This window comes from Armigeres subalbatus, chromosome 3, assembly GCF_024139115.2.
Source record: "Armigeres subalbatus isolate Guangzhou_Male chromosome 3, GZ_Asu_2, whole genome shotgun sequence".
In the NCBI taxonomy this organism is placed as follows: Eukaryota; Metazoa; Arthropoda; class Insecta; order Diptera; family Culicidae; genus Armigeres; species Armigeres subalbatus.
Genome location: NC_085141.1, coordinates 357,727,546 through 357,739,698, shown reverse-complemented (window position 1 = coordinate 357,739,698; position 12,153 = coordinate 357,727,546). Strand labels below are relative to the sequence as shown.

General features: G+C 45.5%; 2 protein-coding genes across 8 annotated transcripts in view; one reads left to right on the top strand and one right to left on the bottom strand.

Moving 5' to 3' along the window:
- The window catches only part of LOC134226188 (solute carrier family 25 member 16-like), a 58,249-nt gene extending 56,560 nt beyond the window's left edge, over window positions 1-1,689 (bottom strand). The window contains exons 1-2 of one of the 7 annotated variants that reach the window (XM_062706795.1): window positions 1,530-1,689; window positions 203-440 (exon numbers count right to left, since the gene is read on the bottom strand). In XM_062706795.1, coding sequence (XP_062562779.1) covers window positions 203-338 — 136 coding nt within the window. In that variant the 5' untranslated portion in view covers window positions 339-440; window positions 1,530-1,689. The other 6 variants (XM_062706792.1, XM_062706796.1, XM_062706794.1 and 3 more) reach the window with 6 other exon arrangements.
- Window positions 1,690-10,062: 8,373 nt separating this feature from the next.
- Window positions 10,063-12,153, top strand: LOC134222851 (uncharacterized). Its single transcript, XM_062701999.1, has one exon. The coding sequence runs from the start codon at window positions 10,063-10,065 to the stop codon at window positions 12,151-12,153; it is 2,091 nt and encodes a 696-aa protein (XP_062557983.1).

Here is a 12,153-nt window from a genome sequence, read left to right as displayed (position 1 = left end):
CGAACGTGCGCCTTTTCATTATCAACAAGGTCGATGATCGTTTGTTTTGGTATTTACATAAAGCCAGACACATCTCGTGAAAGTTATTTTTGAGCAGCAACCGAAGCCGTTGAGAATGGTTTGCTGACGTCAGTCCGCTTCGTTCAACACAGACGAAAACATCAATCAATATCAATCAATCCCCATCGCGATGGACACCTACCTCCAGCCAGTAGATTCTTCATAATGAAGTCCATGTTCTTCTTGGCCTCGTCCTTGACGTGGGACGCCGCAGACGCAGCACTGCTGGCCGCCGCTTCAGCTGCAGCATTGGTTTCACTGTTCTTCAGAGATTCCATCCTCTTCGGGCGTTGATGATCTCGGCTTCGCGTTTTTTTTTCGAAACTTGAAACACGATTTTCACACCGCCCCTCGTCGTCGGTAGGTAGGTACGTACGTATCTACAATTCACAAGCCACCAAGCAATGACCAATGGGGCTTCGAGTTAGGTAAACAATCTCCGTCGGACAAAATTCCAAAAGAGTAAACGAAATCCAAAAAACCGGACACTGAGCTCGCAGCAAGTGGGTCACTCGTTGCGGCAACACTCAGTTTACAGGCATTTTTGTGCGCTTCTCTTTTTTGCTTTTATTTTGTTGTTAAGGCACGGTGTTTTAAGAAGCGAATATAATCAAATTGGAAAATTAAGATTTTTCACAATGAATTATAAAAGATTGCTGTTTTGTTAAAAATGGGCAGTTTTTGATAAGTTACTTGAACAACTTCCAGTCGATTGAATGAGATTTTAGGCTTTAGAATGAATTTATTGAATGAACGTGTGTGATTTCGAAAGGACTTTTGTGCTTTCGGGATTTGGCTTTTTAAATCGTGAAACCTGGATATGTAACATTACAGAAGAATTTCATTTGAAATCTCAAAATGTAACAGAAATTGTCAATCATCTGAGCTTGCCAAAATTCACTTCTCAGAACACCGTGGTTTGTGACAATGCTTTGATTTTATTTACTCTTCCTGCTGCTTCACACAACTCTTTCGAAACACTGCCTTCACTTCACTCTTCAATCATCTTTTGAAGTTGAACTTTCCCCCTATCAATCGTTATCAATCACCAGACAGATTCTTCCAAGGATCCTTTTGTTCTATCCAACCGATTGAGAACACGAACACAAGCCGGTTCTGATCAGATCGATTCAACGTCCAATCGAGGTCAGCCTGTCCAAAGGTTGCGAATGATACCAGCTAGACCGACAGGACGATACACTGCTTCCTCGGTGTTACGCCTTGAATCCCATCCGACCAATCCTCACACGAAATCTATATAATGATAGCTCTCCACCGTAATTCGGAAGGTGAAAGTTTTTCCCCATAAATTTGAAGACACGGTGACCGAATTCCACTCGCTTTCCGTTCTGTTTGTTTGGCACAAACAACTTACAACCGATCGCGGCGGAGATCGAACTACGAATGATCGCCTAACGGGTCGAACACGAACGGTGAACGTAATTCGCACTTCTCGGTGCTTCACCTACCCTTTCGATGTTATCCGCTGGACTCTCTACTGAGGGAGCCGAACCGGACGAAAGCGAAAGCCACTGTTGGACGAGAGAGCAGAAAAACTACCCGCACGCGGACGACTGGACCGGACTATTAACTGGACCCACTGCCACTGGACAGGCAGATGGATGCAACCGCGAGCACGGATTTGGAAAAACAAAAACAAACGACTGACATCTTTAAAACTTTCAAAATCCTGCGACTGAAAGTACTTGCCACGCTCATTTGAATCTATACACGATACCCCACACGGTTAGAAAAAAGCACCTAATTTTTGGTACTTTTTTTCAAAAGATATTTTAGTTACTAGATAAAGATTGTCGCTTCGGTTCCCTTTGTTCTGCTGTCCGAAACATGTGTGGTACATACCTGTCAAATCGTATGGATTTTCCTTCTTTGACATTTAGCTCCCCTATCCTCGCCAGCAAAAGATGTTCCGGACAGCGACGACAGCGACAATCTTTATCTAGTAACTAGAATATCTTTTTTTTTTCTCTTGCATCTCCCTCGAGATCTACCTCCCTGAAGAAATGAACCATTCATCGAATCGGTTATATTATTCAGGGGGGTAATATGCGGTGCATCGCGCCTCCTCTGCATGTAGTATGAAGCAAATGTAAATAAACAATCCCACAATTTTTTCGTTAGTCAGCAGTAGTGTAGGTTAACAAAAGATATTTTAGTTACTAGATAAATATTGTCGCTGTCGTCGCTGTCCGGAACATCTTTTGCTGGCGAGGATAGGGGAGCTAAATGTCAAAGAAGGAAAATCCATACGATTTGACAGGTATGTACCACACATGTTTCGGACAGCAGAACAAAGGGAACCGAAGCGACAATCTTTATCTAGTAACTAAAATATCTTTTAGGTTAACCAATATCCTACACTCTGAGAAAAATCTATACTAAATAGATTAAAAGTCATTCTAACTGGCTATTCGCCTGGTTGACCCCAACTTCGATTAAATGCACTTTATACTGCGTTAGTATAACTTTGATTTATACTAAAGACACACTGGTGGTACAAGGACCGTGGTATACCACGGTTATGTACCCTAGTACATATTGTACCATGGTTTTCCTCGTTGTACCAGCATGGTACAAGGTGACACACCTGTGGTACAACTTGTACCATGGTGCGAATACCACCAGTGTGTCATTAGTATTATGGGGTGCATATAGTATAGGGCGGTTTTAATCACATTAGTTTAACCTTTTTTCGGCTGGAGTTTTAGATGGATTCTGCATTGATATGCTTTTTTGTTATGGTTGTATTTGTTACGGAAATGAAAGAAAATGGAAATGTGATCTTCGACATTAGCTTTATTTTGCTTTTATTTTGATCATAATTACAACACAAATCTTCATAGTTACCTATTGAGGCGGATCATCAAATGAAAAACGGGAACATCAACGGAGACATCAACGCATTCAATTGAATTCGTCATTATTCGTCGCATTGTGCAAACTTAGGCATTTTTGCCTACCATCCATGTCAATCTTGGGGTGGCATTCTCGAAGGCGGCATCATCAATCTTCCGGCTTTATCTATAGTGAAATATTGTGACGTTATGTTCTGCGCAATGCGAATGAAATCGTGAAACAGTCTGATCATATTTGCTCAGCAGACCTTACCTTTCACACTATTTTATCATAGTTCTTCATTTTGTATTTTGTTTGAAATTGTTTCCTTTAGTTTAAGTTCACATTATTGACGCAAAAATGATATATGTACAATATGTACATGTATGTACAAATAAACAGAAAATAGAAAATTTTCAGATTTTCTGATCTTCTATTATTTTTTTCGCGAACTGATTTCGAACTGTCAACCCCTAATACTACGGACTAATAAGTTTGCGGAAATCAGTATTAGTTTAATTTGTATGCTGTGACAGTATACACATTATACTAAGCTATGAATAAATCTCATTTATGAGTAAAAAGAATAAATTGTATACTATCGATGATTTCTTTAATTTCTGAGTGTACATGATTCCAGTTCGAAAATGTTACACTCAGGGATCAAACAAATCGAACAAATCTATAATAAGCCATTTTATAGAAAACTCAAATGACAGGAGACCAAACACTAATATTTACATTTTACAAGGAACATTTGCGAAAATGGAATGAAATGATGATGATGATGACGAATTGATGATGGTTTGCATGCAAATTTACCAAAACAAAGACCGAGCCGTTCACTCAAAATTTCGATCAGCTGATCGAATCTGTCTCGTAAAATGGCTTATAGTATGACAACAAATCTTTTTTTATATTTCTCGAGCAACATATGATTACGGCCGAAAAACCAACAATGCTGAACCGAGAAAAATGAGGTTCAAGTTTTCTATGACTAATTTAATTCATTTATTGAATTTGAAACTCATTTCATGGCCAAAACCATGTCAATACTATACGTAAATAGTTATATTATAACAGCAGATTAAGATTAATTGAAAAACCATTCGAAATCTACAAAATTTCAGCTAAAACAAAAATTGCGCCGTTTACTCGCATTACCGGCAACACGTCTGGTTTTTAAGCCGTTTGCTCAAAGCTAGTAACATCATCGGATTTGTTTAGATTTGTTAGCCAGAGTAGTTCTGCTATGCGATATATCAAAAACCTAGTAAGAATATACATTTTAAAATAGCTTGAAGCTAGTTTTTCTAAATAAACAATATAAAGTGAACGGCCGTAAAACCAAAGCAAACATTCCGCATGGTAGTTAAGGGCGCCATCAAAGGACTTTAAAACCACTATGGTGCAAATGGTTCATGAGACGTTCACTCAAAATAGCAATAAATGTGTTTCTTAAGAGATATTAAGTACGGAGTTTTACCTACGATAAAGAATAATTTACAAAGCAATCGTTTATGCTAGAAAATGAAAAATCATAGTTTTGGTTTATAAGCCGTAATCATATGTTACGCGAGATTTCCAAAGTTTAAACTAGGCGTAGTTTAAAGAGTAATCTATTGAAAATTATAAGTTAATCTATCACTGAATTGTGCAATTATATTCTCTAATGCTTTGGTTGTTCTGTAAAATTTTCTGAAGTCACATTTTTCTCCGACTGCTGTTAGCAAGGCGGTCATTTTCGGTGTCGTATTAGTTTCAGCGATATTGATTGTTTTTCGGATCTGTTACGGCACTCTTTACTGCAACTGAATTAACGGTTTTGCGCGATTACCAAATAATATGGAATAATTATTCAAGAACGGATATACGAAGGCACAAGTTGAAGGTAGGTCTCAAAAATGATACACAACGAAAATACAGCTTATTGTGCTTTGATTTTAGAAAACTATGAGACTCCGGTACTTAGATCGTTACAACAAGTTTCCAGCGGTCCGTGAGAGTAAGTTGTGAAGAAGTCATGTTGGTAGTCACGGACGGAATGCCAGGAAACATCCTACGCCAACCAAAACATATTGTGAAGCCGTCGGGATAATTAGATTGGCACGTCAGAAGATGAATCTCCGGCGCTGGATATGGTTATACGTGGTTATATTGAGAGGAATTTGTCGTTTTGGGCGAGGTGTTTTGGGGCTAGATAAATATAAATGGATCATTTGTTTTCTTGCGTTGCTCATATTGCCTCGGTATAAAATCTTTTGTAGCACTTTTTCCTTACAACCCATTGGGGAATAAAATGTTGAACGAAACAATTTTCTTGCGTCTTTTTATTTTTGTAAACTATCGAAAAATCAAAACAAAACAAAATTAAGTCGACAAATACTATTATCGATAACGTCGATTTATACTATTGTCCGTATAAATTAAAGTTATACTAACCAAAGTATAGTGTGCGTATAATCGAAGATGCCTGCAGGCAAATAGCGATTTAGAATGACTGTTGGTACCGCTACCACCCGGCATCGAGAAACCCTGAGTTGTGCGCACCCGGCGCATGGTGCATCCGTTCGCCTCAAACGATGTTGTCGAGGCGAAATGGTAGCAGCCTAGACGTAAGTATGCGTGAGTATATCAGAGCAAGGAGGATGCGGCAGAAAAAAAGGTAAACAAAATATATCATATAACGTACGAGAGACGAGTGGTTTTAAGTAAAATTTCAAGTGAATTATTGGATTATTGCCGGATCTAATAGATTCAATTATCGCAAAAATATATTTGAATCGTGTTGAAGTGCCTTGGGGTGAGAAAATGATATTTTTATTGTTTTGTAAACTGCTTCTAATTAAATGTATCGACATGTAGGATAAAGTAAACCACCCGTAAATCAAGCCGTCGCACCTGTAAAATTGAAAGGAAACGTTAAAGAAAACTATAAAATGTAAGTAGTTAATTAGAGTATACTTACCAACAGAAAACATGTAATTAACATAGTGTCTCTTCATATCTGAACTTAATAAAATAGTTTCAAGCTGTTGCACAAACAAAGCACTGCTCTGGAAATTGGTGTTCATTAGGGTGGTCCAAAAAGGAACAAACTTGAAAATTTTATAATGTTCCGACCAAATCCCAATATGCAAAGTCCTGATAAAACAGGTTTTAGTTGCGTGGCTTGTGATCGTCCGGATGATGCCGAGTCCCAAATGGTTTTTTGTGACCACTGCCAACAGTGGTACCATTTCGGCTGTGTTGGCGTCACAGCAGAAGTAAAGGACATTTCTTGGTGCTGTCAAAAGTGCAGTGGAGGTGGTAGTGATGACTCCGGTTCGTCCGAGCTGCAAGAGGAGTTGAAGAAGCTCGAAAAGGAGAAGAAGAAGCAGAAGCGGGAACTGGAAAGAGAGAAGATTTTGCATCGGAAGCGCCTGGAGGTCCAACAAGAATTGTTTGAGATGCGCCAGCAGCTGGAAAAGGAAAAGCGGGATATGGAACTGGAGTTCGAGAAGGCACAAATGGAAAAGAAGTTCGCCGAAGAAGAGCCCACCAGAGGAAACTAGACGCAATGCGGACGGAGATGGAAGAGAAGTTGTAGCGGTTGAAGCTAAAGCGGAGCACGGAAACGGACATTGGAAAAAAGGAGTCAAAGGGAGCTGTCGGTGGTGTCAAAATGGGAAGCTCGAAAAGCGGCACAAGGAAGATTGCGGAATTGGAGCATTCGAAGCTGGGGAAAAACCTCGAGAAGAAAAAATCGGGGAACAAAAAGCCCGGAAAAGCGGATGCAGCGATTGCGAAATTCAACGATCCGAGAGGAGCCTACCGCAAACACTCGACGCCGACAGTTGCTCAGAAACTCGCACCAAAGTCGATCGGAGATCCATCAACTCTGCCGGAGAGTTTTCTAATCGGGCACGATGGAAATTCGACGCCTGTCGGACGTTCAGGGGTTCCCAAACCGGAAAAGGGGAAGCGTAGCAAGAAGTGGCAGATAGCGGAAGAAGAGTCGGAATCTGAAATGAGTTCCGAAGAAGTAGAAGAAGAAGAGTCCGCTGAAGAGGAGGAAAGCCAAGAAGAAGAAGGAAGTTTCATCGAGGACGAAGAGAACTCTTCGGAAGATGAAGAGGGCTGTAAGGAAGAAGAAAGTCCGGAGAATTCTGAAGAAGAGAGAGACAGGGAGAAGTCACGTAGGAAGCAAGGAGAAGTCAGGCGCGGTCGACAAAATCGGCAGCATGAACCAACGAAGGCGCAGATGTCCGCTCGGCAGTTTCTATCCAGGAAGTTGCCAACATTTACCGGCAAGTTAGAAGAGTGGCCGATGTTCGTCAGTAGCTACGAGACGTCGACGAAAGCATGCGGTTTTTCTGACGTAGAAAATTTGGCCCGGCTACAGGAATGCCTGAAAGGCGAGGCGCTGGAAGCGGTCAGGAGTAGGTTGCTTCTACCAAAGTCAGTCCCAAAAATAATAGAGACGCTGCAGATGCTGTATGGGCGACCTGAGCGACTGTTGAACATGCTGCTTGCGAAAGTGCGCAATGCAGCGCCTCCAAAAGCAGATCGATTGGCGAGTTTCATCGGCTTCGGCGTGGTGGTGCAGCAGCTATCTGACCATCTAGAAGCTACAGGGTTAACTTCGCATCTGGTGAACCCCATGCTTATTCAAGAGCTGATAGAGAAGCTACCAGCAGGGACGCAGCTGGAATGGGTACGATACCGAAGGAAGAGCAAGGTGGTGACGCTGCGGACGTTGTCAAATTTCCTGTCACGTATAGTGAAGGATGCAAGTGAAGTGGCTGCCTACGGAGAAGCATCCCGGTCCGGAGAGGTCGGTTCAAAGAAGGTGAACCAGAGAAGCAGAGCAAGCGAAGGGTACATTCACACCCATGACGCGGCGGAGAGTATAAGTTCGAGTCCGCCTGCGAAGGAGAGAAGGCCGTGTAGGATCTGTGGAAGAGTAGATCACCGAATCCGTAACTGCGAGAGGTTCCGTAGACTCCACTACAGTGAGCGATGGGAAGCGGTTCGCAGATGGAAGCTATGCCAGCTGTGTCTGAACGAGCACGGTACTGTCAGCTGCAAGTTGAATTTTCGTTGCAACATCGGCGGGTGCAAGGAGCGCCACAATCCACTTCTGCATCCACCGAGATCAGTGGCTGGCTCGAACTGCAATATCCACGCTATTCAACCAAAGCCATCCGTTATTTTCCGTATGATGCCTGTCACCCTGCACAGCGGAATCTACTCGGTGAATACCTTTGCCTTCCTGGACGAAGGTTCTTCCTATACGCTGGTGGAGAACACGCTGATCGACCGACTAAGAATTCGTGGTGTAACGCAGCCACTACGAGTGACGTGGACCGCTGGAGTCTCACGAGTCGAGAAGGACTCGCAGTGTGTAAACATGCTCATTTCCGCTCGAGGATCAGCGCAACGTTTCTTCATCAAGAGTGCCCACACGGTGGAGAGTCTCAAGCTTCCGCAACATTCACTAGCTGTGTCGGAAGTGGTGAAGCAATACAGCCACCTTCGAGATCTGCCGATCGCAGATGTTCCCCAAACAACGCCACAGATTCTGATCGGGCTGAAGGATATCCATCTTTACGCTCCGATTGAATCCAGGATAGGCCGGCCGGAAGAGCCGATAGCAGTCAGGTCGAAATTGGGGTGGACTGTCTACGGACCGACCGGCGCGAATGCCGCGGAAGGTGGAATCGTCGGACATCACGCTTGTAGCTCGGTAACTAACCAGGAGCTGCACGACCTGCTGAAGAGTCAGTACACTCTGGAAGAATCCGGTATTTCTGTGGCCTTGCTTCCCGAGTCAGAAGAAGACAGAAGAGCAAAAGAGATTCTGAGGAAGACGACAAAAGAATAGGAGATCGCTTCGAAACGGGACTGCTGTGGAAAAACGACTGCTCCGAGTTCCCAGATAGCTACCTCATGGCCGTTAAGCGGCTGATTGGCCTGGAGAATCGTCTCAGTAAAGATCCCGAACTGTACGCCAAGGTGAGGACCATGATCGCCGACTATCTAGTCAAGGGGTACGCACACAAGGCAACGTCGTCCGAGCTAGAAGCGCTAGGTTGCAGCAAAGTGTGGTACGTGCCACTGAATATCGTCTACAATCCGAGAAAGCAGAAGTTTCGCCTAGTGTGGGACGCAAGAGCAGAAGTGAGAGGAGTATCTTTGAACTCGAAGCTGCTGAAGGGGCCGGATATGCTGACCGCCTTGCCGGCGGTAATTTGCAAGTTTCGTGAACGAAAAGTCGGATTCGGGGCGGACATAAAGGAGATGTACCACCAGCTACGGATCCGAGAAGAAGACAAACGAGCGCAGAGATTTTTGTTCCGGAATGATCCATCAGCGAAACCGGAAGTGTACGTGATGGACGTAGCGACGTTTGGGTCTACGAGTTCACCGTGTTCAGCCCAATACGTGAAGAACTGTAATGCAAGAGAATTTGCAGGGCAATTCCCGTCGGCGGCGAAAGCCATCGTCGAAAATCACTGCGTCGACGACTATTTCGACAGTTCAGATACAATCGAAGAAGCAGTGGCACTTGCGAAGGATGTGAGATACGTCCATTCCAAGGGCGGTTTTGAGTTGCGAAACTGGGTTTCCAATTCCAGAGAGTTTCTGGAGGCCATGGGAGAACGTAAGGAAAATCAGTGCGTGCGTTTCGGTGAGGATAAGGAGTCCGGCTCCGAGCGGGTGTTGGGGATCGTGTGGAGCCCAGCGAACGACGAATTTTCCTTTTCGACCAAGCTCAGGGAAGACCTGGTGCCTTTCCTGTCCGGCGAGCAGCTGCCGACAAAAAGGATCGTGATGAGCTGCGTGATGAGCTTCTTCGACCCGTTGGGATTACTCTCCGTGTTTACGTTTTACGGGAAGCTGCTGATTCAGGATCTCTGGCGAAGCGGATGAGAATGGGATCAGCAGATCGGAGCTGAAGAGGCAGAGAAGTGGTACCAGTGGATCAGGAGGCTTCCGGAAGTCGAGGAAGTGCGAATTCCTCGTTACTATTTCTGCGGTGGACGTTCTTTGGACTACGCCAGTCTTCAGCTACACACATTTGTGGACGCAAGCCAGGACGCGTACGGAGCAGCAACGTACATCCGAATTGAAACAGACGAGGGACCGATATGCTCGCTAGTAATGTCAAGGTCGAAGGTAGCACCGTTGCAACACATGTCCATTCCCCGTTTGGAGTTGCAAGCAGCAACGCTAGGAGCGAGGCTTGCCAATTCCGTCGGCGAGATTCTTACGTTAGAAGTCAAGCGTCGTTTCATGTGGTCCGATTCGAAGACCGTACTCTCATGGATCCACTCCGACCACCGTCGTTATAAACAGTTCGTGGCGTTCCGGATCGGAGAGATACACAGCTTAACGAAAATAGCGGAATGGCGTTGGGTGCCGACTAAGTGCAATGCGGCCGACGCGTTAACGAAGTGGGAGAAGGCGCACAGCATGCATTCCGATGCTGCGTGGTTCCGCGGCCCTGGATTCCTCTACCAGCCGGAGGATTGTTGGCCGAAGCAGGACAGCATCGCACCAAACGTTGCCGAGGAGGTTCGAGCGTGTGTCCAGTTCCACGATATCGCCATCACCATGTCGATAGTAGATCTGCAACGATTTTCTAAGTGGAGGGTATTAGTGCGGACGGTGGCATGCGTCTATCGGTTCGCGTCGAACTGTCGAAGGAAAAAAGATGGATTCAAGATCGAAGCAGTTCCAACTACAGAAGCGGTGAAGAAGGCGGTTATAAAAACTGTACGATCGACGACGGTACCGTTGAAACGTGAAGAGTACCAGAAGGCGGAGGCGTACCTCTGGCGGTCAGCCCAGGCCGATTGTTTTGGCGACGAAATCAGGACGATCAAAAAGAACCGGCAGCTACCGTTACAGCAGCAGCAGCAATTAGAGAAGAGTAGCAGTTTGTACAACCTGAGTCCGTTCCTAGACACTGAGGACGTACTGCGAATGGAAGGTAGAGCAGCGCAAGGTTCGTCGCTGCCGTTCGAGCTTCGATTCCCAATAATTCTACCGAAACAGCATCTGGTGACTGACAAGCTGCTAGAATACTACCATCACCGAGTAGCACATGGAAACGTGGAGTCTGCCGTCAACGAAATCCGGCAAAGATTCAGCATTCAGAACCTGCGAGCAGAGTTGAAGCGGATCGGGAAGTCTTGCATGTGGTGCAAGGTGAAGAAATGCCGAGCGAGGACACCGAGAATGGCTCCATTGCCGGAGTCGCGCGTCACGCCGGGACTACCACCGTTCAGCCACACCGGCGTGGACTTCTGCGGCCCAGTCACAGTTACAGTCGGTCGAAGATCGGAGAAGCGGTACATCTGTTTGTTTACCTGCATGACTACGAGAGCTGTTCACCTTGAAGTCGCTCACAGCCTGACGACTCAAGCGTGCTTGATGGCCATTCGAAGGTTCGTGTGCCGCCGAGGAAAACCGTTGGAATTCTACTCCGACAACGGCACGAACTTTCAAGCTGCAAGCAAGGCGATTGTGAAGCAAATCGGAGAAAAATGTGAGGACGAATTCACGGATTCCAGAACCCGCTGGAACTTCAACCCCCCCAGCGCACCTCACATGGGTGGTGTCTGGGAGCGATTGGTCCGCTCCCTGAAGGCAGCATTAACCGTGCTAAACGACGGGAGAACAATAACCGACGAAGTGTTGCTGACGACGATTGCGGAGGCTGAAGACCTAATTAATTCCCGGCCGTTGACATACGTCGGCCTGGAACCGGGAACAGAAGAAGCGTTGACGCCAAATCATTTTGTTCGTGGCGTCGGTACGATCGGTGAGGAACATCCTGTTCCACCTACGAGCGAAGCCGAAGCACTTCGAGACCGCTACAAGCGGTCACAGCGTTTGGCGGACAAACTATGGGCTCGGTGGGTGTTCGAGTATTTGCCGTCGATAAATCATCGGGCTAAGTGGCATACTAACGTGCCACTAATAGCAAGCGGTGATCTGGTGTACATCGCGGACGACGCAGTGCGGAAGAGCTGGATCCGCGGCATCGTGCTAGATGTCTACCCGGAGGCGGACAGCCGAATTCGACAAGCGATGGTGCAGACGGTTAAGGGTAAGTTTAGGAGGCCGGTGACGAAGCTAGCGGTGCTGGAGGTCCAGGATGGTAACTCCGGCGTTGCAGAGGCCCCACCAGAGATACGGGGAGGGAGTATGTTGGCACCGCTACCACCCGGCATCGAGAAACCCTGA

Bases quoted from the DNA above. Each gene is read 5' to 3' on its own strand.
- LOC134222851 (XM_062701999.1), top strand. From the start codon at position 10,063: ATGTCAAGGTCGAAGGTAGCACCGTTGCAACACATGTCCATTCCCCGT.